This window comes from Hylaeus volcanicus, chromosome 8 (genome assembly GCF_026283585.1).
Source record: "Hylaeus volcanicus isolate JK05 chromosome 8, UHH_iyHylVolc1.0_haploid, whole genome shotgun sequence".
Lineage (NCBI taxonomy): Eukaryota > Metazoa > Arthropoda > Insecta > Hymenoptera > Colletidae > Hylaeus > Hylaeus volcanicus.
Genome location: NC_071983.1, coordinates 3,887,887 through 3,913,343, shown reverse-complemented (window position 1 = coordinate 3,913,343; position 25,457 = coordinate 3,887,887). Strand labels below are relative to the sequence as shown.

General features: G+C 41.2%; 3 protein-coding genes across 11 annotated transcripts in view; 2 read left to right on the top strand and 1 right to left on the bottom strand.

Annotated features, from left to right (window-relative positions):
* LOC128881065 (monocarboxylate transporter 10-like) overlaps positions 1–4,547 on the top strand; it is an 81,621-nt gene extending 77,074 nt beyond the window's left edge. For all 6 annotated transcript variants that reach the window (XM_054131740.1, XM_054131741.1, XM_054131739.1 and 3 more), the window contains one exon: positions 59–4,547. In XM_054131740.1, the coding sequence (XP_053987715.1) occupies positions 59–480 (422 nt within the window). In that variant the 3' untranslated portion in view covers positions 481–4,547. The remainder of the gene's footprint in view (positions 1–58) is intronic.
* Positions 4,548–5,285: 738 nt separating this feature from the next.
* LOC128881067 (polypeptide N-acetylgalactosaminyltransferase 5) lies at positions 5,286–24,199 on the top strand. Of its 4 annotated transcripts, none has more exons than XM_054131748.1 (8): positions 5,286–5,477; positions 16,724–17,516; positions 17,599–17,917; positions 17,999–18,176; positions 19,912–20,092; positions 20,710–20,948; positions 21,034–21,168; positions 21,258–24,199. In XM_054131748.1, exons 2-8 carry the CDS (start codon positions 16,907–16,909, stop codon positions 21,405–21,407), a joined length of 1,812 nt encoding a protein of 603 aa, XP_053987723.1. In that variant the 5' UTR covers positions 5,286–5,477; positions 16,724–16,906; the 3' UTR covers positions 21,408–24,199. The 4 variants fall into 4 exon arrangements, with proteins under 4 accessions (XP_053987723.1, XP_053987722.1, XP_053987724.1 ...); XM_054131747.1 differs by lacking the exon at positions 19,912–20,092 and adding an exon at positions 18,755–18,935 and having other exon boundaries at positions 21,258–24,197; XM_054131749.1 differs by lacking the exon at positions 19,912–20,092 and adding an exon at positions 18,755–18,935 and having other exon boundaries at positions 5,286–6,072; positions 21,258–24,197.
* LOC128881071 (60S ribosomal protein L37a) lies at positions 24,183–25,223 on the bottom strand. The gene is made up of 3 exons (XM_054131757.1): positions 25,070–25,223; positions 24,438–24,566; positions 24,183–24,358 (listed from the first exon to the last, which is right to left on the bottom strand). The coding sequence occupies exons 1-3, from the start codon at positions 25,070–25,072 to the stop codon at positions 24,212–24,214; spliced, it is 279 nt and encodes a 92-aa protein (XP_053987732.1). The 5' UTR covers positions 25,073–25,223; the 3' UTR covers positions 24,183–24,211.
* Between the last annotated feature and the right edge of the window lie 234 nt (positions 25,224–25,457).

Genomic DNA, 25,457 nt, shown 5'->3' with positions numbered 1-25,457 from the left:
TGACGAGCGCCGACATTCGCGACGCTATCGATCTTCGCATCAATTTTCAATGTTTCAGGTTACATGAACGCGAACAGCCCAAGGGTGGGTTACTACGCGTGCACGTTAAGTTCCTTGTGCGGTGCAGCGTTACTCTTCCTGGTCGGCTGGGGACGACAGCCCGCGTCCCCGGTTCTCGCAGGTTCTCACCTCGCTACGGGGGTTGTTCCGCCGCCGTGCGCCTGTCCACCACCGCCCAGACCCCGGCTACCCAAGTCTCAATCGCTTCACGTGCCCCTGGACATCGAGGAGAACCTGCGAGCCGGAGAGATGGAGAGGATGCAGCACACCACCGAACACTACTATCAACCGCAATTCTACGGGCCCCTGAGACCCAGCAAGAGCGTCCCCGAGGGCCTGAGCCATCAGGATTCGTACAGGAGTCGACCGCGACGTCATCGCGACGTCACGGTAATCGAACAAATCACCACTAGCGTCTAAGACTCCGCGAGTGAACCTATAACAAAGATTTCGACTTGAAAGTTTAAAATACTGGTTGGCGATCGAGACTGTGATCGGAGATGTCGAGGTCTCCCGAAAGTTGTCGACGTTGTCTTTAGGCAATCGGATCGAGCATCGTCGAGACAGAGGGTTTCGCTGATTATGCAACGGAGAGTATTCGTGCTACAACCATCGAAACACGAAGAAGAGAAAAGAAGATTCGTAGCGACATGCCTCGAATATTCGATTCCGAGACATCGAGAGACTTTATCGATACGAGGAGCTTCGCGACTGTACATGATTCGGGACTGCTGTATAAAGAGGCGTATAAGTATGTACCTATAGATTGTGCTTTCTATGAGATACGAGAAATAAAACAATAGGAACGTTCCGATCAAAATTCATACATGAATCTCTTAGGGGTAATGTTTGGAGTAGAAGAGAGCTCGAATCAAAAAGAAACACTGATCGAAAACGTGAAACTATTTTTCTTTGGTTTATTTATTATTAGATTATTAATGTGCACACGGCCTGAAGAAATCAATCGTTTATTCTTCTTTTTACTCGGGCCTCTGTGGTTTTAGCGCTACAATTACTGCGTGCCCTGTCAAGAGCAGCAAAGCAAGCTCGTCGGTTCGGTTGATCGAGGCGATCTTTTGTGAGCGCCGATATCCGCGAACAATGCCGAAGCTGTTATCGCGACACGGTATTTGGAACACAGGGGCCGACATCAAAATCTCGCATCATCGGAAATTCGATTCAACTCGATGGCGCGCGGCTGGACTGATTGGCAAATGACGGGGCAGGGATGCGTGTCAACGCCATCGAGCCTCGTATAAGGTTACCGCCGATCAAACTACGGCGATTGCGTTCGTCGGTAAATTTCGAATTCACGTGTTCATCGGGTGTTTGTTTACGGCACGCCGTACTTGACGATTCGACGCAAATCGAAACTCGATCGCCAGCGGCGATACTTTGAGGATACGGGACGTCGCGTTTGCCGGAAAATTGGTTTGGATTTTTTCGAATCGATCTCGTAGTAAACACGCGGGAACAATTTGGTCGAATCGTGCCGAGAGTTGCATTCCAGTCCAGCTAAGCTTCTTTAGACCGGAGTGCACACTGAGTGCGCAGATCTCCCTAAACCGTTCAGGTAAGTTTTATTACAGTAAAATATCGTTCGCGCGTAGGTCAGGCGTTCGAAGGTAACGATCACAGAAATTGATCCAAACGAACTTGTTACCGAACCAAATTATTACGCACAAGAAACATACCGCTTGCGGTACGAACAGTGTTGGTTGAAAAAGACGATGTCTCGCGAGATGTTTGGATCCAAACGTTTTTTAAAGGGATGATATTATTAGCTTAAAAATGCACCTCCGATACCGTTGTTAATCAAAATGACTTTTACAATCAAACGCGAATGGAAGAGAACTGTGAGAAATTAGGAAAATGAATCTTAGATTGTTGAAGCACCGTGAAGAGGTTTTATGCTAAATACACGATGGTATTTATGTGTATGTAAATGGAATTTATGTAGTCTATCCGATCTACGATTAAAGTATCAAAGTAAGTTAGGGAAATACTTATTCGTGTTAATGGTTTCTTAGTTACGATATTACTGCGAGGGAAGTATCTGTCTCTCCGTGATGTACCATGAATTATCAGTTTCGATATATGTCTAGGTATTTTCGCTAATTTTGAAATTAACTCTTCGTAACATTTTTCGAATATCGATCTCGCGAAATTATTAAGAATAACTTGCTCCTGCTGTTCTCGCATCGCACGAAATTCCAGACTTTCGAATATTTTACCGCTTCCGATGCTTAAAAAAGTTGATCGTCGACGCTCTAGGTAAATTTTGAAAAATTTCCATCTTTTAAAGTTTCACTAATATCCGAAGCGAAAGCGTACCGATGATCCAGTAACTCTCGTCGAATCGTTTTGCGTTTCTGAACTTTAAGTGATTGAAAATTAATATTTAAAAATACCTTCTCGCGTGAATATCGTGCGTGCCAATTGTTACGAGTGGATCGATATTTCCCTCCCGTGTGTGTTCACAAAATAACACTTAGATATTAAAGAAAAAAAACGAAAAGAAAGAAAGAGAGAATGAGAAATCGGCGGTATGGGCAAAGTTAAGTTTCTAGAGAGAAAAATATATTAGAAAATGGAGCTGGTCTCCAAAGATCGCCACATGAATCGCTAGAGACTTCGTTTATGTTTAAGATACAGTACGTAGAAACCTCGAAAGTAAGTACAATTTAGGAACAATTATTACATATTATATTCAACAGAAACAAACAAATCAAATACCCATTTGTGACGAAGCAAGTGATTACGATGTTCTCGTCTCGTCGACAAATGTTTCTACATGTAACTCGTCGCGTATGTATCTGGAAGCTCAATCGTCGCGGTCGTCTCTGTTAGGGGGACAATTACTATTTCCTTTCTAATGTCTGTAACGGGAAACAAACTCGAGAAAGTTTCGACGAAAAATTGTACACCCCTCGACAAGTATTCTATCCGTAGCTCGTTAAGGACTCGCCCCAATTCTGATAGAAATTGCAACTGATCGAACGTTGGAGCATTCTATTTCCACCAGCGCGTAAAGGAATGATCCACAAACTTTTCTACGCCAATTCAGTCGTCGAACGGTAAAGTGATTAGTACCTGAATATTAGGCGTTCTAAGTTTACACGACTGACGAGCGATGATCGTTTGATTATAAAAAAAAAAAAAGAGAGAGAAATCGTTTTCACGTAATAGACTTTATCGTATGTTACGGTTGCCTGAGCCTCTGAAGCGTTTTCCGAAAGAGCGTCGCACTTAACGAAACATATGAAAGGAACCAGAAATACCGCGAAAATGTTTACCGAGTTTAAGGAATTGTACGAATAATTGTTTATATTCTATACTGTTTAGCCTTCTGAATCGAGTACTCCTTTATCGATTGTCTTCGTTTATCAAACAATTTAGACATCAAAATCTCGCCTATTTAAGCAAACGACGCGGAATGTTGCATACCGCTGATGAATATATTTATTTGAACAATCGTCGAGGTGTTTACGACTTTCTTCATTCTTCTCCGTGGTGAATTGTTCGTATACTGCCAGTTTTTTTATAGAACACTACCAACATAAACATCTTCGACGCACGCACACACACACACACACACACAAACAGCATACTTATATCTCTCGTTCAACAATGTTATTAAAGATCAGATATTTAAATGTAACTCCGAGTGTGCAACAAGTAATACGCGAACCAACAAATTCACTCGTTATAGAATTAACTTGTACTCGTAGAATAACACCAAGATCGAATCTCTTTTTTACCCTCGTAGCTTTCTACCTACCACAGACCAGAGATCTAGTCTGCGATCTATACCAAGCAAAAAATTCAGAATTCCTACGATTAGACAGCGACGGGCAAAATTGTATCACCCCAGTATAATGATTTTCTTTCACTTCCCGAATCTTTGTATCAACTTGGGAACGTCTTGGAAAATGTAAACATTGTAAACCGTTTCTCCGACTTTTATTCGTGTTCCGTTTCGATAACTGTGAACGTAACTAAATGTACGCTTATAAAACGAGGTGTAAAGTAAAGCTATAACAGACAGAGACGAAACGACCGTTGGAAAAATTGGAGCGGGAGCGTCGTTAAGCCCGTAAGGCGTTAAGAAAAGTTTTTCGCGCGGGAGAACAGACTGTTGATTTCGAACTGCTATGTAGACTTGTATCAAACTTTTGTAGCAGAAAAAGAGGCTGAGCTTTACAGAAAGCATTTGCACAATCACGATAGACTTCGAAAAGGAAAGTCACTTTCAACATCGACTCTCCTCCCCCCCCGAAACTGTTATATAATATATATATATATATATGTAATTTCGAGGAATCTCGTACCAGCTTCTTGCAAACCAACATTTACAAACAAACGTAACTTCTTCACCTTGTAAATAAATGCAAGGTCTCCCAATTACGAAACGTTGAACATTTTGTAAAGTTTTATAAATAGTTCTATGTAGTTGAACAGCTGGACCAATAAAACGTATATCCGATTGTACGTGTCATTTACTTTCACTCGAATTCCAAACCTTTCATCTTATATTTTACGAATATTTGATTTTTATTGTTTCTTCTACACTTTTTTAAATAATCCTGCTTCAATATCTATCTGTCCTTGTTTAATGTATCTTTAATGCGACGAAACCGTTGTTACAAACTGGTTATTGCACAAATATCTGTCCTTGTCTAAAAAAAATATAAAAAAAAAAATACCTCCACCGCCATCCTGCGATAATGTTACTCGAGAGTTCAAGTAGCAGGAAGTACGAAAAGAAGGAAGTAATTTTATGTCTGTTCTTACCCAATGTTGGAAACGTATGGAATTCAAAGGGTAAGTTACCTACAGGACTGGCCGAAACTTTGAACTTTCAATATTTACCAACTTTATGGATTTAGAGTGAAACTAAATGACGATGTCGGATTGCTTATATTTATTTATCTGAAATCACAAAATCATTCGCAAAAAAACACTGTCAACGCTGTCGGTAATAATCCACCGTACCGTTACCCACTATTGGTATCGAAGTATTCCTTCCGTTACCATGTACGGAGTACGAATGATCGAAGTGGTTCACGCAGCGACCACGAATGGCGCAACGGTCGGCGTAATGGAATCAATGAGAGCGAGTCGACCGCGAATGGAGTACACAGAACAGTTGTTCGCGTCACGATAAATCTCAACTGTGACAACGAGGCTCTCGATTGTGCGTATGTACGTCGACGATCGTGGCGGCTATCGATAGGCGGTCCACGCACCGTCGTTAGAGAGCATAGAAAGTGTTACCACGGATGTCGAACAGGTGTCCCCACTTCGATGCCCTAACCTCGGCGCTCTGTTCAGTGGCTCTGCAGTGTCGAATGTACACGTATGTGCGACGTACGGGATGTGCACCTGAAGACGTTCTTGTTACTAGGTCATAAGAGGTGTGTATCAATGAAATTCGTGCTAATCGACCCGTTCGTCGCTAGAAAGCAGTCGCACGCAGTGACGGGGGAGCGGTCAGCGTGCGACAACGGACACAATATATCTTCGTCGCGTAAAAGTGCACTCGTTCAAGTTTGACCGATCGTCCGCTCGCACCTGGCGCCTCACGCGAGTTTGATTCCTTCGTCTGCCGTGTGTGTTGCACTCTGCGTCCTGCTTTCCTTTCCTTACCTCTCCTTTCCTTTCGTCCTGCAACCGTGAATCTCGTGCTCCGCGAATATTTCCATCGGGATCGCGAACGACGATCGCGAAACTGTTTCTACGTGTGTCCGGGATCCGTCCGTGCGCGTACCGTGCGAGGCGTCCGAACTGTTACATCGTCTGTAACCAATTCCCCACCGGTATGGGAAGCAGTGTGTGTGCGCGCGCGTCTGCTAACAGATTTCTGTGGTGAATCTTAGAATTCGAACACGTCCGACGGTCTCGTGGTACAATTACGTCGTAAGCCCGAAACGGACGAGACAGTTGGCCGAACCTGGAAGCTAACCGAAGCCGACGGTCGAAAAAGCGCGCTCACGACCACGATTAAACTGGGTAAATGTCTTTTTTAAGCCGTGTGACACGCGACCGATACGTCTCGACCATGTGGTGTGTGCAACTTAACGGTGCTGCGCTGGTAGGTGGTAACACTCGATTCTCTCTTTACGCGATGCAGACGTTCGAAAGAACAGCGTTCCGTGAATGTTAAAAACCGTCCTGGAGGGAACAAAGAATTACTATCGGAGATATTTAACGATAACGTCCAACCGAGCGTATAGCTCATGTTTATTAATGAACGTTTCGACCACATTTGTTTCTGATTCTCTTCGGCGATAAATACGGAGATAATGTATTCGAAAAATGTAACCGAGTAACTTGTTTGGCGAGGAATTTAAAACGACGTTGTTAGCGATAATTCGAATTGAGTAGACTCCTGAAAATCGTGTAAAACAAGTTTTCTTAACGAATAATCGAAAGTATGAATGCGTAACATATGCGCGCAATTTAAGCGAACTAAATAACGTTTAATTGACGATTCAAAGAATCGAACCGAATCATCGCAGCCAATTTGTCACACTTACGAGATAACGTCGCGAGCTATGGCACCAATGTCGATAAAATTTTCTACAAATGTATCAAAGGATCGTATCCTATTTAAAAAAACCTAGCCGTCCGTACATTTGCATTCGTGCCGGAACGAGCAATTGTACAGTTTCTAGTTAATTGAAAAGTGTTGTAAGCGTGAATCGTCGTGAAACGAGACGTCGTAAAGCGGCAACGCAAAGCCTACACGCTATATTCACTGGCTCGGCGCGTTTTGTATCTTAACGTGTTTGTCAGATTGTTTCCAAGTTTGTGCCACTGTCCACATAATTCCCGTACGTGCATTACGCGTTCGATTCACCTTTGAGAACCGTACACGCGGATTCCGTTTTGTTCTTCTTGCTGATCCGGTCGTGAAACGAGTAATCTTATTCTTGCCGGCTACGTCGGTGTTCCGTTTAAAGGAATGCGGCACACCTGCTCGTCTTTTACTGTATTCTCAAGGTCTGCCGTCGGTCCCCCTAACCGTGGAACGTTGTAAGCATCATTCGAAAACGGTTCGCGATGAAATTCGATCGACGAGGGTACACCCGAACAGCAAACGAGAACGCGACGAATACCAATAAGAATTCCCGCGTGTAACATTCGTCAAGAAACATACATAAATTATTCACGAAGGGAAGCCGGTTTCTTTCCCGTCGGACTGTTAAATAGGCAAGCGCAGCATACTTTTATAATGATTAATAACACGAGTGAAAGGTCCGCGGCGAAGTTCGTTCAGGGTGATGAGCGAATTGACCGGTTGAAGACGACGCTGTTACTCGACCTCCAAGGACACGTCTACGCAGATCCTCTCTTTCTGCAGTTACGACTGCAAATTCCAGCAACGTTTAACAACACATCGAACTATTCATTTGTTTTGTCACTTAACACGTTCACTGGCAGACTAATGCTCTTGAAAATTTCTACCGCGACTTCGTTTTCTTCACAGACTTTTGGAAACTGCGTAATGCGATATATTTATTTTGGTATTCGGTTCTGTAACCGCATCAAACTTCGAGTATTTCGTTTAAATTCATTTTCTATGACACTTAACTTTCAGAATTAATAGTTCTCGTTTTTCAGCGAAAAGCACCGTCGTGTCGATCAACGTGTTAAACCTCTGTTAAAAATGTTTTTTTGATTTTTTTTACGGACCCCTCGGAATTTTATTTGTCTTTGAATCCCACGACGAGTACTCCGATAATTCTAATTGATAATTCTAATTCAAATAAGTACGATAGGCTCGCGAACTATCGTGGCTCGTTACGAAAATGTTATTCACGGAGTCGCATTAGAAACGATAACGGGGAACGAGTAGTGCATTTTGGTTGATCGTTAACGACAAACATGCGAACGATACGCCATCGGCTAATCGGAATGCGATACAATTTCATTACACGCAAAGTACAGGAATTTGGTAAAATTGCGCGTAGCGTGGAACACCGTTTGGTAAATGAATTTTCGATGCTTGAGTATCAACGCGGGGTCAACGTAACAGCGTTACATTTTCGAATAAAAACGGGGGCGGGGTGGGTTGGGGTGGGGTGTGCGTTCGTTTTCACAATTTATATGATTATTTTTAGCGTCCGTTAATAAAATTGGACAGTTAAACGCGATTTACGGTGGAACGAATCGAATTAACCTGCAAAAAGGGAACAGAGATTTTTCCGTTGGCGATACCTTTCAAATTTTAGATTTAATTAATCGATTAATTTCTTACAAATTGCTATACGGTGCTTCTATTTGTCGCTCGTATTTTCCCTGTCTCGGAGTATTTTAACGTCGTCAATTTTCGTTGCACACGGATTTACGAAAACGTTTGGTGCCGATCGCTATTAATAACAAGTACTATATATGGGATTTCCAATAAAGTCGTTCGTGGATCGTTATCTTCGATACCAGTGTCATGTATTTTCCAACAACCGAGAATATTTTTGTAAGAAGTTATTTAAATAACAGATAAGATTGCTTTGGGTGATTCACGTTGAGATAACACACGCGTTGTCCGTGGATTAGAAAGTAGAACGTGCGAGATGATTCAACTTGTCCGAATGATTCGTTTTCAAAACTTGGTTTCTGATCGCCGCGGTTAACAGAGGAGAGTTATACTTGCCGAACGGTTAGCCATTAACTTTGAGAAACCCTGACTCAAAGATCGCAACCTCTACTTTGGAAAGCACCGCATCACAACGATCAAATTAGGCGCTTCGAAGCAGAAATACTCGCGTTGCTACAAACGTATCCTCGACGGATTGCTCTTTTCTCCGTCTCGCGTTAATTATGCGCGAAGTGGTAGAACCGCGGAGCAGCCTCATATTTTATGCACTATATCCGCCACTGTTTTCGAATTTGTCGGTTCCGCGACGATACTTTTTTTTATTTTTCTACTCATCGACCGTCGCATTCGTTTCGCGATTAATTCCACGCGACGGGATTTTAACAACGGATCGCGTTAAATGTCGTAACGTATACGGTACGACCTTATCGTCTCGTAACTATTACGACATTGGAAAATGACGCGGATAGAGACCGACGGAAGGCAAACGAGACAACGTTTGAAAAGCGAAATAAACGGTGAATAGGGAACGGGGTCGGTTAAAAAGGGCAATTTACGTTAAACCGGTACACGTGAAACGTAGCTTTTTTTACCCAGTGAACTTCAAAGGCGTGACGCTTCAAAAAACTTTGCGTATTTCACAAAAATAGTTGCTGCGTAATTTTTCTTAAAGCGTTTAAAGCGTTTCTCGTCGCAACGATTTCAGAGAAAAATACGAAATTTTATCATGCTTATTAGGTTAATTTTATTAGGAAAAACCGTGAAAATACTCGGCGAGATGAAACTGTGCAAAAGTTATGTGTACTTGAGTCAGGGGCGCCATTAGAGGTAGGGATAAACGCTTTACCGCAGACCTCTATGTATATATGTATACTTACATACATTCGAGGCATACGACGGAACCAGTTTTATAAAAGAACCAATTTGAAATATGGCAATCATCCGTTTCGTCTTTTTTCATTATTTGAGAAAGATTACGTGCTCGTTACGAGTCCCAGTTAGCAATGGGCAAAAATCTTATCTGTGTAAAAATTTCGGATAACGAATAGAAGATAAACGATGTTTCACGCGTTGCTTGTTGAACAAACGTTACAATCTGAACCGTTCGATCGAATAAATCGTTATTATATTAACAATTACGAAATGTGAACGTTCAGCTCCGAAAGTTCGACGAAATGTACTTGGAATAAAATTCACGCAGCAAAAGAGAAATTCATTTTCGTCGTTCGATTTAAATTGAAATTTACGAGGAAATAAATTGCGAAATTAATTCGGTACAAAGGCTCTCCCTGTTAATTAATTCAGGAACGAAGAAGCTAAATGGGCGACGAGAGATCGCGAAGAATAAGGGGAAGTACATAGACGACGAATAGTAAATAAGTTGCGTTCCGTTTTCTCGATAAGGCGCAAGGTCGTAGATTCCCTTGGTAATTGAATGATAAGACAGATGCTGCCTGTTACTTTTCGCGCGTAGTCGCGGGACTCGCGAGTATCATCTAAACGAGCGATTTCACTGAAAACCTCGTAGAAATCGTTGCACTGCTGGTAACGCATCGTAAACTATGCTCGTCGCGTTCCCAATTATCTACACACAATAACAACGTCGCACGCCTCTGACATCTTTTTTACACGCTGTTCTTTAGCCGTAAACCGAAAGTCTGCGCAACGAGAATACACACTCCATGAGAGTAAAACTTGGGAGACTTTTTCCTCTGTTTCTTCTTTTCCTACGTTTACGTACTTTACGAAATATCGTTTACTCGCAGTGGACTATCGCCACCAGTACCAGAAACCTTTAAAGACTGCTCGTTGAGCTTTAACGAGAATTGTTCGCGACATTCGACACGTGCAGTTCAGGGCTTTCGATGAACCACGCAGACCTCTTGTTATTCGATTTGTAACGCTACGCGTTCCGATGTCGCGGCGTTTTATCGGATGCGGGATGCTCGATACACGAAACGGATCGATAATTTAAGTGTACTGATTGCACGATAGCTGACTAATTTGTACAGTTTGTTGCGTCAACGGGGCACCCGCATGCTAACATTTTTTTGTTTTAATCCGTTCGATAACACATTTATCGTCGTTTCGATAAAGTTGTAAAGTCAAAGTGACCGGTACTCGCTGAGCTACAAATTTAATCGTATCTATTATCTTCGATAACGAGGAACGCAAAGCGCAACGATGGCAGTTGTAATTTTTCACGAGGCAACTCTGAAATAATGTACCAATCATTCGGTGCATTTCCTGAACGTGTTCCATTGTTAATCCATTCTCCATTACCCAGAAAACTTTACGCCGGTTTTGTGACCCGTATAAAACGGTGCGTAATAACGGTATTCGTGCGATACCGCGGTCTTCATTGTATCCCTAGTATTGTCGGGCTCCGGCGCCATAATTGAAACTGCTACCGGCATTGCGAATCCCGAAACCCGAGATAAGAAGTTGGAAACAGGGTCTAACGACGATAGCGGAAAATCGTCGTCGAGCGTTGGGACCGTTTACCGCAAAATGCGTGAAAATTAACGAGACTCTCGGCTGTAAAACCCAAGTGTCGGAATATCTTTATTTCAACTATTAAATACGGAGTATCCGTACGTTTTCTTCGCCGATAAATCAGGCACGATCGCGATCTTGAACGCGATGCGAACGAAACGAAGCGAGTGGGCGCGATTTTTAGCAATTGGAATTTCCCGTGATAGGGGGTAACAATGGACCGAGGCGCGAGAATTTAAATCGTCGCACGTGTTAATTACACACGGGGCGCGATAGCGTGAATTGTCATTGCCCGAGAACGCTGGTGCAATGAATTCCGTTGTATTGAATCGAGGCTCGCTTTATGACTGGTTCTACCACGGGAACAAGTATGGACACGAACACCGCGTATGGTACACAGGGCGCGGCTATGGCTGTGGTTCGCCCGGAAATAGCGTAATCTCTCGTTCCAAAATGAAACGAATTTATAGCAACCCTATTAAAAAGAAACGGTAAGTAAACGTAGTCTACGCGCATTGAAAGCGAATAGACACTTGCGCGTTGATGAAACACGTGGCCGTTCAAGGATAGCACAAGAAAGGATCAGAAATTGATCGTTGAGCGTGTACAGCTGCGCATAAATCACTTGGAACAATACCGAAATTAACATAATACAAACATTGTATTACAAAAGCGATCATACCTTGCTTTTCAATGCTAGCGAATCCATCTTTTTTTTTTTTTTAAATGCGTCTCAAAAGTTACCGGTTTTCCCTTTGAATTTTCACGAGGGATATACTCTGAAAATCGGCTCTCGGGCAAAACTATCATCGAGTGGCGCTTCGCGCAAAAGTTCTTCGCGAGGGTCACGACCCGGCGAGAATTTCAAGTCGCATCTCGCCGCGAAAATTGACGGAGAGTTGCAGTTTCGACGATATATCGCGCGGCGTCGACGCCGCGTTGCGAAGTTGAAACGCTTTGTAAAATCCATAACGCGTCGAGCCGAGCGTTTTGTACGTGTTTCTGGAAAAGTTATTGCCGTCGGAGAGAAATGCGCCGAGAAACTCTCCGGTCGCTATCGGATTCGTGCCCGAAGACTTATGTCTCGAAAATGGTGTACGCCGCATCCATCATCGCGGTGAACGCCCGCGGAACAGGGGAAATGGAAATTGCATTGTTAAACTCGAGTTCTGACGTCGTCTTTGCAGATCTCGGAACACCGGCGTGGTCCGAGCACGGACAGGAACTGCGGGAGATTATAATTACAGGCGAACGCGAGATCGATAAATCACGCGAGACCCACAAGAGTAGAAAAATATTCCGTTACCGGGAAACAGAGCGAAGTGAAACTGGGAGGAAGGATGATATTCGCAGGAATAAATAAAATGACTACTCGGGGATGTGCTTAATCGACGTATTGCCGTATCGGTTGACCGATAAAGTTGCAGTCGAAACATGTTCTCGTTAAATAAACGGAATTGGGTGGCGTAACGAGAAGCAAATAAATTAGGATTCGAAGGGATGTTTGAGCAAGTGACCATCGGAATTACAATCTATGGTATTTGTCTCATCGATGACGCGTGTGTACGGAACGTGTCTTCCAGCAACGTGACGAACCGCGAATTAATATGAAAAAATACTCTAAAACGTACCGTTGAGATATGCGGCTAAGCAAACGATTATTTTCCTCGACTGTACCGGCTGCATAGAGTTAAGAATACGCGACTACCGTACCTTAAGCCAATTCTTCCGATATCCGAATAGGACTCGAAGTAAACATCGAAACGTAGAATCGTTTAATCCGCATTATCGTATTACGCGCTCCGAAGGGTTCGAGTAAATACATACGATTTGGAGAAACGTTTTATCGATTCCCATCCAACAGAGCCAAAAATACACGAGGAAAGTAGTATCGGCAAGCATAATTCAATTAATATTAAATACAAACGTTTCGAGCTCACGTTTAGCTTCTTTACGGCATGATTCATGATCATCGATGGAATAGGGCGAAATAGGATAGAATAATCTTCTATAAATGTGTTGGATATTCGTCGCCAGTTTAAAATCCCCGAAGATATTCGCGACGCGGGTAAAACATTCGCGATCGAGAGAGAATCGATAGTTCGATGCGATATCTCCATCGGAGAATTTCCCGGACCGTATTAATTCGGCCAAGAATTTAGTAGAACGCTCGATTTTCGCACAGCCAATCGAACGAACGAGAGAGAAAGGGTTCTTTTCGTTGGTACTCGCGTATCGAAAACGTACACGTGTTCGTGTGAGTATTATCGTCAAAGGACCCGAGTCCCGAACTCCAGAGCAATACTTCTCGCATCGTTGCGCCTCCCGCGTATAGAATTTCACGTGGTAGATATTACGTGGCGGTATAATAACGACAGATTTCTTCGTATATTTGCATTGGCTCGCAATTCTCGCAATGACCGAAAATGGAGCACTGCAATTTGGGAAATTGCTAATTGCGGATCATTTGATTCTCGTCGAAGTAAGAATCGAATCGAAGACGATGCACGTTCGTATACGATAATTGTTGCATAAGAAATCGACTACTTTACGTTTCATTTGAGCGCGGATAGCAATTTCTGTTCGTTCCGAACGAGGTAGCGAACCGTAAATTATCTCTTAGATTATTACAGGTCGTTTACATTGTAGCGAGGTAGGAAAGAACAGTGATTTGCAGTCGTCGATGCGTTTAGGCTGCATCCCGATCGCGGGGGCTTCAATTAAGTTGCGGTTCCATAACTTCCGCGTGCGATCGACGTTTCATCGGCTCCGATTCTGCCCCCCTGGCCGAAACACAGAGAAACCTTTCGCTGAAACGACCGAGTGGATTGAGCAACGCGGTCTTCCATCTTCGTATCTCGTTTGCACAAGTGCATTACGTCCTAGGTTCGTTATTATTCCGTTAATTTGCCTTCCTATCCTCCTCGGGGCTCTCGCTTGCGAAATCACCGATGCCTTCCACGAGATATTCAGGACCCGCTGTGATTTCGAATTTATCGTTAACCGTGCCCCGCTCTGGCGCAACGTCCGATTATTGCAAAAGCTCGAAAAACACGGAAACACACCGAACGCGATACGTATTCATTCAACGATTCGACGCACAACGGCTTCGTTATAGATTTAAATATTTTAATTTTAGCCGTCTCTGTTCGAAAATAACGCCCCACTTTACCAGTCGGCCTTACCGCGAGTCGAGCGAAACTTTATTCGATCGCTAGGTAACGAATAAGATTCCGGATAAAAATCCGTCTCGCGTCTGGCTAAACGTGGTCGAAACGCCGCGAAATTGTCGCGAATTTGCGGTCGAAAGTCGAGCCTTGCATATTTTGTTTGACGTTCCCTGTCGAGCGAGGCGAAGTTACCCTGGTCGTTGTCGCTTATTGCCTGGCGGGCTGCGTTCGAGCCTCGAACCGGGCTCATCAAACTTCGAGCAGCCTGCAGCGACCAGTGCGAACCCTCTTGGGTGAAACTTGAGCGACGATGTTGGATGCCGAATGCTTGGAATCCGTAAGCCTAGTGCAGAGGTTAGATCAATTATATGTGCGTTATTTGTACGTGGAATAGATCGAAATTCTGGTTTCAATTGGAGTCGAGCAAAGGTTGGCAATGGAAAAAAGCAAAGCCAGCTGTACGCATAGATTCGTAGTCGTCTTCGTAGGGTTAAAAGGAAGAAAGTCCCACTGCGTGACATTTCCGTTATTCCACGAGCGGTATGCAATTCTCAGGTGCTATTACGCGTCGGCTCGTGTGGCCCGTTATCTCGATGAAAGTGAATTATTCAGGAGCCGCTAATTAATTAGCATCGGCGGTGAAGGCATCGCGGGCACAGCCGCGATATCGTTTTCCCAGACGTGGAACGTCCTCGTTAAAGTCACGACCAACGGTGCGCGTTGTTCGCGACGTTTCCGGTGGATTTCTACGGAACACTTCCACGTTGTCTCTGCCGTTTAATCATCCTTAACCGCCGCAGGTGCTTCTCGCTTTCGGCGCGGCTTCGACCCGCGAGACTCGAAAAGCTTACGAACTGTATAAGTAATAGGCGCAGCTAAAACTTCCGGTTCTGTTCCTGCTGCGTCTCTTTATCTTATTTCGCAGCCTCTGGAAAGAGAAGGAAAGTCGTTATCGAGATGCAGAAAGTAATAGGTCCCTGAAACGTGGCGCGAAGAGTCTCCAAAGGGCTGTTCGGTTTCAATTTGACGATTCGTAGGTGTTTTATCGCCGATCGGTCCATTCCAAACATCTCGAAAACTTGGATAACTTCAACGTTCGGACGCGCGCTCTTTCCGAAACAAAACATTTTGCAGCGAAAACATGTTTATTTCGGCTCTATTTTTAACTCGTTCCATTCGTGAAACTTATGAATGGCACAAGTACACTATCTCCCTTTCTCTTATTGTCCTTTTATTTCGCTTGCGTTTTTTTATCTTATTCTGCAAACGTTTAAGAACAAAGACGCACTTCTAGGAATGATAGCAAGTATCAAGAGTTACGCCACACGGATGTTGCGATAGCGATTCTTCGAAAGGCGGATCGCAAACGAAGAATGGTTGCGTGAAAAAGATTACTTCATTTCACTTGTTGTAATAATATCTCGCGACAGTCGTAACTGTACTGTTTCATCCCAATCTCGTTGTATCCCTTTTTTGAAAAAGAAATCTTTCATTGAAACCAAGGAGATTCCCGGAGGAACACATTCGGTTAAGTCAAAGCCTTGTCCTCCTTATCCGCGAAAAGAAGCTGCCTTCCAGTTCTCCGCTGACCAAAAGGCGTAAAATACAGAATAGAACGTTCATTGTTCTCTCGTAAATGATGCTCCGCCAAATGAATTTCCTGCTCCGTTTTCGCGGCGCCCCGTGGTTCGTTCGCGCAACGTTCCGACGCTGAATCCAGTGTTTCTCAATTTTTCTCAGCTCCAAAGTAGTCGGAGCCATGGTCTACGAAGTCTCCGGATACGATCTCCGTTGACGATCCCTGGCTGAACGGATCAACAGCTTCCCAGCGAGACGGTCGTTATCAAATCTGCACCGAGCGAAATCTAAGCGCGCGCGAAGCGAATGCAAGAATGTGCACGGCGTGCGCTCAAAGGAAGGAGCGCACGGCACTGGTCTCTCGAGCACACCGGAAGCAAAGAATCGAAACGAATCGATAATGGTGAATCGTCTTATGTATTATGTACCCGATAAATAAACAGTCGAGGCTCGCGTGACTTCCGGCTCGTTTGACCTGGCGCAAATACACTTGGACAAAAGCAATAGCTCGATGGCGAGGTGCGAAATAACGAGTACGTACGAGAAGCGTGTGTCATTGACGGCGCAACACCGAAACTCCGCATGCAACGGACGTTTAACACGGGCCCAGGAAACATGTTTCAGTCGCACAGGATGTCAAAGAGATGTGTTTGCCACCGGTTCTCGCGAATAACGTCACGTATCCGAATTGCTGGAGATTTCGAAGGAGACTCGTTTATTTTACTCTAGGGGGTAGACTTGAGGAACAGTTGCGTGTCGTCTAGAATAATGAACATTGAAGGATTCGTTACCGAACGACACGGATCTTTTTCTGTTTCAGATATCGAGCCCACGCCCTGCTCGTAGTCATGTGATTCTTCTCGAAGAAGAAGGCCGACCTTTGACATTTGGTTGCGACTAGTTCCCCGTAGAAACCCACCCCCGTCTTCAGACCTCTCTGGACTTCCGGCTGCGAAGATCGGGTGATGAGCTCAGGGTACAAGGTGACAAGCCCCGTAAAAAAATGTTTCGCTCCAAGATTCGCATTCACACGTGTCAAGTGATACTGCTCACGTCGCTGGTATGGTTGCTCGTGGACGCGATGGTGCTGATGCTCTATTCGGACTGTATCGGAGGGTCCGCGTGGGGTTGCACGGAGAGTAACAAGCAGCAGACGTTAACGGAGGAGAGCGTACCCCTTCCGAAAGCACTGAAAGACGAGCAACAGATTCAGCCCACCAGCCAACAAAGCAAGAGACGTTACAAGCAGTCCGAGCTGCATCTTTGGAGGCCGGCGAAGGTTGTCCGCGAGAAGAAGGGTAGCCCTGGCGAGATGGGCGCAGCGGTGCACATTTCGCCGGAAGACGAGGCCAGGCAACAAGAGCTCTTCAAGCTGAATCAGTTTAATCTCATGGCCAGCGACATGATCTCCTTGAATCGCTCCCTGAAGGACATCAGGCTCGAGGGATGCAAGACGAAGAAGCACAACAAGTACCTCCCCGATACGAGCATCGTCATTGTGTTTCACAATGAGGCCTGGAGCACGCTGCTGAGGACCGTCTGGTCGGTTATCAACCGATCGCCCAGAACCCTGCTCAAGGAGATCATCCTGGTGGACGACAAGAGCGAACAAGGTGAATTTTCGAATGCGATCGATCGCTGTTACTTGGACCGTATCTAACATTGCTTTCCTTTAACGACGCGAATGCTTCACAGAACACTTGAAGCAAAAGCTGGAGGACTACGTTAAAACGCTACCCGTCCCTACGTACGTGTATCGTACCGAGAAAAGGTCGGGCCTAATAAGAGCTAGACTGCTCGGGGCGAAGCACGTCAAGGGACAAGTGATAACGTTCTTGGACGCGCACTGCGAATGCACCGAAGGCTGGCTGGAACCTCTGCTCTCCAGGATCGCCGAGGACAGAACCACGGTTGTATGTCCCATCATCGACGTAATCAGCGACGACACTTTTGAATATATTCCAGCGAGCGATATGACATGGGGCGGTTTCAATTGGAAACTAAACTTCAGATGGTAAAGACGATCGATCATTTTTTGCGACGCGTTACGTTTCGCTGAAGATGCTGATAAAATAAAATGTCTTGAATTTTCAAGGTACAGAGTAGCGCAAAGAGAAATGGACAGAAGATTAGGAGACAGAACCGCTCCTCTACGAACGCCAACGATGGCTGGCGGATTATTTTCTATCGATAAGGACTATTTTTACGAGTTGGGCGCGTACGACGAGGGCATGGATATTTGGGGCGGTGAAAATCTCGAAATGAGTTTTCGGGTGAGTAACGGTCGATGATCAATTTTTTAATCGAATTACGCCGTACGAAGTGTTCGGTCACGAAGAAGTACAAGCGAACGAGAAATACTAAATGCAAAGTGTATAGTGTTTAACTTTTTTTTTACGACAGATTGTGGTGGCTGCAAATATTTACAGGTGATTCCCGGGGAAGATTAATTTTTTGTTACACGAGATTCTACTAAAAGATTCTTTTCCTTACAGTATATGTTTCCCAGACGTAGTTACACCGAATTATTCGTGTGTGAACTGTTTGATACGCTTAATATCGTGACGTAGCATTAACATAGTAAATCGCAGTTAATGCTAGAACTTTCGAAGTCTGTACGCTTCATCTGGTTGGAACGTGAAATTATTCTGTGCAACGTATACGTAGAGTAATTTGTATTTGAGAAATTAAAATGCGAACACTTCTCTGAAGTTCTAGCGTTAAATGAGTAATTTTGCATTGGGATACCGTATGGTAAAGAAAAACGAAAGATTTAAATTTGTGATTCCAATTAGAGGGATTAGCTATGGATACTTTCACCTTCATTTGTGAAGTCATAAGTACCTTATAGGTATGGCAATGCGGTGGAACGTTAGAAATCAGTCCATGTTCACACGTTGGACATGTATTCCGAGACAAGAGTCCATATACATTCCCTGGTGGTGTCAGCAAAGTAGTACTACACAATGCGGCTAGGGTGGCCGAAGTCTGGATGGATGAGTGGAGAGATTTTTACTATGCCATGAACCCAGGTTAGATAATACCGTGTTTAATTTCATTTGTTTTCTTTTTGTCCTTACACGAATACCACAAACTAACAACGTCAACTATTCGATAGGAAATTAAATTTGATTAATTCTGAAATTTTACTTTAGAAAAGTGTGCGATTATTGTAATTTTATAACAAGAAAGTGGCTTTTCTACAAAACAAAAAACACACATAAGGTAAAACGCGATTGGAATTTGATGCTTGTGCTCGTATGGTGTTAGTAAACTCTAACGCGAAACACATTTCTATGGCGTTGAAAATGTACTCGAAGAAAATTACGAGTACGCATACGTGCTGGACGGGTATCTGATACAAACTACGCTATATCCATATAAACAGAAATTATATCATAGCACACTTTTTTTCTTTGATTCTAATATGTTTTATTTCAGTAATATACATGTTGCTATATTTATTACGGTATATTTGCAAATATAATACTTCACTTACTAGATCTTAATGTTTTCTCGTAACAAATGTAAAATTAACTTTAAGTGTATTTATTATTGTGACATTAACCATATTGTTTGTGCATCCATTATAGAATGTTATATTAACACGTGTGTTCATACGTAGGTGTATTATTATAACTATATACGTGACAAATTTTCCCTAATTTTTTTTTTTTTTTTTTTACTGGTGTGCGTGTATGAGTGTAAAATGGATTCTGGGCTCTAGCTATTACGTTTAGCCATGAAATTTGATTTACAGGAACGTAATCGATTTCTTTGCATTTCGATACACTTCGGTATGGTCTTAACCACTCATCCATCCAGCCGACTAACAAAACGAATTTCTTCGCTTTTAGTTGATACATTTATAAACTATATTATAGGTACCGCAGAGGAGAGCGAGGTCCGTCCGAATAATTCTTTGTCTAATGCATTAGCTCTTTTTCTCGTCGTGTTATAAAATCTTAATTGTAATTGCTAACGTACTAACAGAACTGAGTTGGTTAGATATGGATGTGTGGTGGGACATTGGAAATCGCAACGTGCTCGCACGTTGGTCATGTATTCCGTAAATCAACGCCATATACGTTTCCTGGTGGTACGAGCAAGATAGTGAACCACAACAATGCGCGACTCGCAGAGGTCTGGTTGGACCAATGGAAGTACTTCTATTACAACATTAATCCAGGTAGCACTAACACCAGCATTTCTGGAAAACGAACAAACTGCAATGTTATACCGAGTTCTTACATGTCTTTATGTATTTTCTTTAGCTTGTCTGTCTAGCATGTTTTTTTCTGTTGGGGGATTGGCATGCCTTTATAAGTTGCATACGCTATAAGCTTCTTCCAGCCGGATACCAGCTACATGTATATCAGATACCCGTTAACGCTGTATGTATGGGAAAATGGTACAAGATATTCCGTGTGCTTTATGTATTTCTAAAGTAAACTATTACGACGAACAGTTGTAACTCGACGAAAGTGGATAGTAATATCGTAACAAAAAAATAAAAAAAAATAAAAGACGTACTAAGTTAAAAATGTACAATCTACTTCGAAAGAAATCCAAACTTTTCTTTCCGATTCGACACCTTAATATAAGTTATTGTACAGTAGCACAGTTATTTCCAAGAGCAAGCATATAGCATTAATACACCACACATGGCAATTCCTTTATTTTGGCACATACTTTCGACACATTCTACTTCCAGTGAATATTCATATATGCAAGCACATTATTGGATTATATCCATTTAAAGACAATATCGATTAAGCGATACTCAAACGATTACTTCGCTTATAGGAGCTCGAAGTGTAGTCGTCGGTGACGTATCCGAACGAATTAAGCTGCGAGAGCAACTCAAATGTAAAAGCTTCAGGTGGTATTTGGAAAATATTTATCCTGAATCACCTATGCCGCTAGATTATTACTATCTAGGAGACGTACAAAACGTTGACACGCAAACTTGTTTGGACACTATGGGCAGGAGAACGGGAGAAAATGTTGGAATTAGCTATTGTCATGGATTGGGTGGTAATCAAGTTAGTAATGAAATTTGAAACGATGACTTTTTGTTTGACCAAAGCGTTATCATATTCATCGATTTTAACGATACTTTTTCTTTAGGTATTTGCTTACACTAAACGACAGCAAATTATGTCCGATGATATGTGCCTTGATGCAGCTAGTCCCCAAGGTCCCGTCAAAATAGTACGATGCCATGGTATGGGTGGAAATCAAGCGTGGGTGTATAACGAGGAGGTGCGATGAAAATATCGGTCTAGTTTAAATAGATGATATCTCTGTCAAGTCAGAATTATCGTTTTTAAAGATCATTTCTCTTTTCACAGACAAAGATGATCAAACACACTCACACAGGACACTGTTTGTCTAAACCTCGTTCGAACGATGTAATACAACCTGTCCTATCACCGTGCGATCCTCGTAATATTGGCCAGAAATGGATTATGCGTAGTAAATTCAAATGGCAAGCCAGCTAATACCAACTGAGTCTAAAATGCAACAATTGTGTGTAACATTTGTTGCCATATTTAATATACTACAATTAAGACAGTCGAGAGACTTCACTGCATACAACATCAAGACGGAAAATAGTATTATATTCCATAAAGTCTAATATCATCTTTCGCCGATCCACCGAATGTCGATGGTATCGACAATGCAACAGAAATTGACTTATACCTTAAAACTGAAAGATTGAAGTTAATGCTTTTAGTTATATAGGATTTATTTACTGTTAATAGCAGTATTGTGTATTTACTATCATTCTCATGGTATGCCTTGATTAATAATGCACAAGAGTGTTGAAGAAAAAAATATTTCCAATTGTGAGTGGATGTATACAAGTGATACAAAGAGAGATGTATGTGAACATTTTTTTTCTTTTTTCTTTTTTTAACAGTAGAGAGGAAAGCATATCAGACCACTGTTATAAATAAATAATTGTTAATACAAAAGAAGAGAGACATATTTGATAGTATGGGATGAGTGCAATGCTGGATGACTGGAAGATATATCAGTGCGCTAAATCACAGATATGTTTACGACAGAGTGAATGTTAGAATGCAAGTGAACTTATTGTGACACTACCGATTACGATTTAGGACTTATACTGTACAAGTTTCTAGCGATTAGGGAAGAGCACTGAATCTTTTTATACTGATATTTCTAACAGTTCCTTGTTGCATCTCGTTCGTATAATTTAGTTGTTATTTTCTTCTTATTTGTTTGGAAGGATAAATGTATTTATACTTGAATTCGCCATAGCAATATGAGATTACATTTACGAAATATCGTTTAAGAATATGAAGAACTATCGACTGTTATTCAATGTAATGTTATATTTTAAATATTTTCTTAAATTCAAGACAGAATGTCTTCCGTATATTCTTAGAAACGAAAGGTAAATATTTTTATGATGTCCCTACCATCTTGCATAGTTACAATTCTTAATGGATTCAGACGTTTTACCTTCTATGTGCTAGAGGTATGCAAAAAGTTTAGAGTGCAATATACTTGTTGATTGAGACACATAGAGAACAGTTTCCTGTAAGTAATGTAAAAATGTTGTTATTAGATTCTGGCGCCCTTCCCTTACATTGTAGTAGATTCAAGTTGGTAATTTTTTCACAGTCCGAAGGAAAAAGGCAGTCGACAAAGTAAAACATTTTTTTCTGGAAAATGTTGACTGATAATTAGAGTTAAATTAGCGTTTAAGAAAAAATATAGCTAATTCTGCAACTTGAAATAAGAAAACACAACTACAATTATAATATTTAAACTATATTATACGCAACTCTAAAATTTCAATTTAGGACAATTTTAATGGCAAAGAATATATTCAATTTTATGTTACTTGAAGGAATGGTGATGGTGCAACAGATTATCGTTTACAGCATAATTATATATTTAATTATTCATGCAAAACTATAGTATTTATTTTTGTACAGGACTTGATTTCTATTAAATGATTACATTATTTGAATGTATGTTGAATTAAGAATTGTATTAGCAAAATTTGTAGATAGTTGTTAGCTGTTTAAACTGCTAAAGTTAAGTTTAAGTAAGCTCAGAGTAAGTTCATAAACATAGAAAAGATAAAGTCAATAATAATTTGTAAACACATTTTTAATTTTAAAAGGAATCTGTTGAAGCTGCTCGTTATTAGTACTTACATACATATTGTATTACTGTTTCCATTTTAATTCATTCTACCAAAATAGTGTTCTCAATTATTCATAACCATTAATTAAAATACCTATAAACATTATATTAAAACATAAAATTACTTGCCAGTGCAAATTTCTTCCAAAACGAATGTACACGAAAGACTACTAAAAAGTAGTCATATTCTCTTATTTACGCGTGATGCGTGAATTTATGTATGCGTATACAACAGCGATTGGATATGAAAGAACAATTTCTTTTATTATTTATGATTAAAAAAATTCAGTCTGAAATTAATACAGCTTAAAGGACAATAAAATAGTCTACCTTCCATTAGGTTCTTCTCCATTTGTATTTATAATATATATGTATAATATCTAATCGCTATGATTAAATTAACACTTTCACATATTTTCTAAAACCTTAATACATTTTTAAGCATTAGTTAGCTTAATTACTTTAAACAAGGTAACATGTGTCCGTGTTTCATAAAACTTGTATACAAAACACCCATCGTTAACCCAATTCTCTCAGAGAGTGAAATTTGCTATAAGAAATTGTAAAGAAAAAGATCATGTATCTATTCCTAGTAAAATTTAATATATACATCAGAACCATGAGAAAATGTGAATGTAAATAAATTCACTGGCTATGGTTTCAGTGTACCTCCAGAATTATTTCTAAATATGACTTTCTAATCAAGATATCTATTAAGATCTATGATTCTGATGTATTATATATTGAATTCTCAAAAATCTATTAAACCCAGAAAAAATTGTATTTTGCGTTAGCATAACTCCTATATTAAAATAATTTTAAAATAAGACATTCAAGATCGATATCATTATAAGACTATACCTAGCAACTGCCAACATTTTTGCAGTTTTTTTCCACATGTTGCATACTCAGCTGAATGAGTGAGATGTTGAATGACTTGTAGGCTGAATTGTTAGTCTCGAATGCATTGAAAGATCCATGTATATGTCTTGTTCAACTGATTGCAAATTTAAACGTACAGTTAAACAGCTATCAGTTTAACAAAGTTTCAAGCAATGAATGAAGGGTTCAAATAAACTGAAGTCCTAAAATATTATTACAATATATTTATTATATTTACTTATTGTTCTTTAACTTCGCGCAATCTCCTAACTGCAGACCTAACAGATGCAGCAGCCGTTGTAGAATAAACCCATGCACCTCCTGCAACAGTCCTTTTGCAACGTTTGCACGACCAGATACCCACTACGCTTCGCTTCATCGCATCCTGTCGCAAAAGAGAGACGATTTAGTACAGACATTAGAGGTTAGGTTAGCTAGGTAACTATCACATGCTCACTGCTTACCTTGCCACAAAACGTGCAGGTGTATTTGCTGTGCTGGGTAATTTCCATCTTCTTAACCATTTTCCTGAGCGAGGCACCATATCGGGTACCATACTTGCCGGTGATTCCAACCTTCTTCGTGCGCTTTGCCTAACATTGTCAATAAAAGTATTTCGTAAATTTCATACATACAGGAAATTTAATATAAAGTAATGGAGTCCTTTAAAGTAATAAAATCACTTTCGCAAACGTTATTTCTATACTAATAATATAGATCATTTTATAAATAACACCACGAATGCAAAACATTTGGACTGTATATTTGACACATCTAGGTTAAGTCAGATGGGATTGCCACAACACTATTATTTCAATTCTTTTAATCATAAAACCAATGAAATGTTAACGGGTATTAATTTCTATTCAATAAAATCTTAATTTCACGCAAAAAGGTTCGTTACAGATTCACTTTTTCACAAAGGTAACAAACACAATCTTAAGTTACTATTTCGAAGCAAATTATTATTTAAGGCGAATGATACTGCACAATATACGTATCAACGTTTCGTTGATGATAGTCATCGACACAATGCACTTGGTTTCATTGATATTTCGATAAGATTGATAATATATTTCCCAATAACGATTCTTACCATTTTGTATAAATATAAGGTACTTTCCAAACGAACCGGAAAAAGAGAGAGGCTACAAAATCCGGAAATGGGCTACTGGTTTTATTACCAGTGGCGCCATCTGTTCCCGTACAAATTTTCCACTATATATGAATATATGTATACATATGTAGCTGCATTGTATATACGTATATGTATGTGTATGCTTTTTATATGGCTGATTTTTAATTTACATCTTACAAACTAAATTAGCATAGTTCATAGTCATATAGACAAACACCGTACAAATTTCTAAAATACTTTACATAATATTAAAGTATTACTGAAAATACAATAAATTTACACTGAACAAATAAATAAATTAGAAAACTTTCGTTTCCTATTTTGTACAATTTGGACTGCATCTGAA

Excerpts from the sequence above, each read along its gene's own strand:
- LOC128881067 (XM_054131748.1), top strand. The coding sequence starts at position 16,907 with ATGTTTCGCTCCAAGATTCGCATTCACACGTGTCAAGTGATACTGCTC. Across the intron at positions 18,177-19,911 it reads ATCTCGAAATGAGTTTTCGG|ATATGGATGTGTGGTGGGAC; the intron begins GTGAGTAACGGT and ends TGAGTTGGTTAG. Across the intron at positions 21,169-21,257 it reads CGTGGGTGTATAACGAGGAG|ACAAAGATGATCAAACACAC; the intron begins GTGCGATGAAAA and ends CTCTTTTCACAG.
- LOC128881071 (XM_054131757.1), bottom strand. Across the intron at positions 24,359-24,437 it reads CCTGCACGTTTTGTGGCAAG|GATGCGATGAAGCGAAGCGT; the intron begins GTAAGCAGTGAG and ends CTTTTGCGACAG.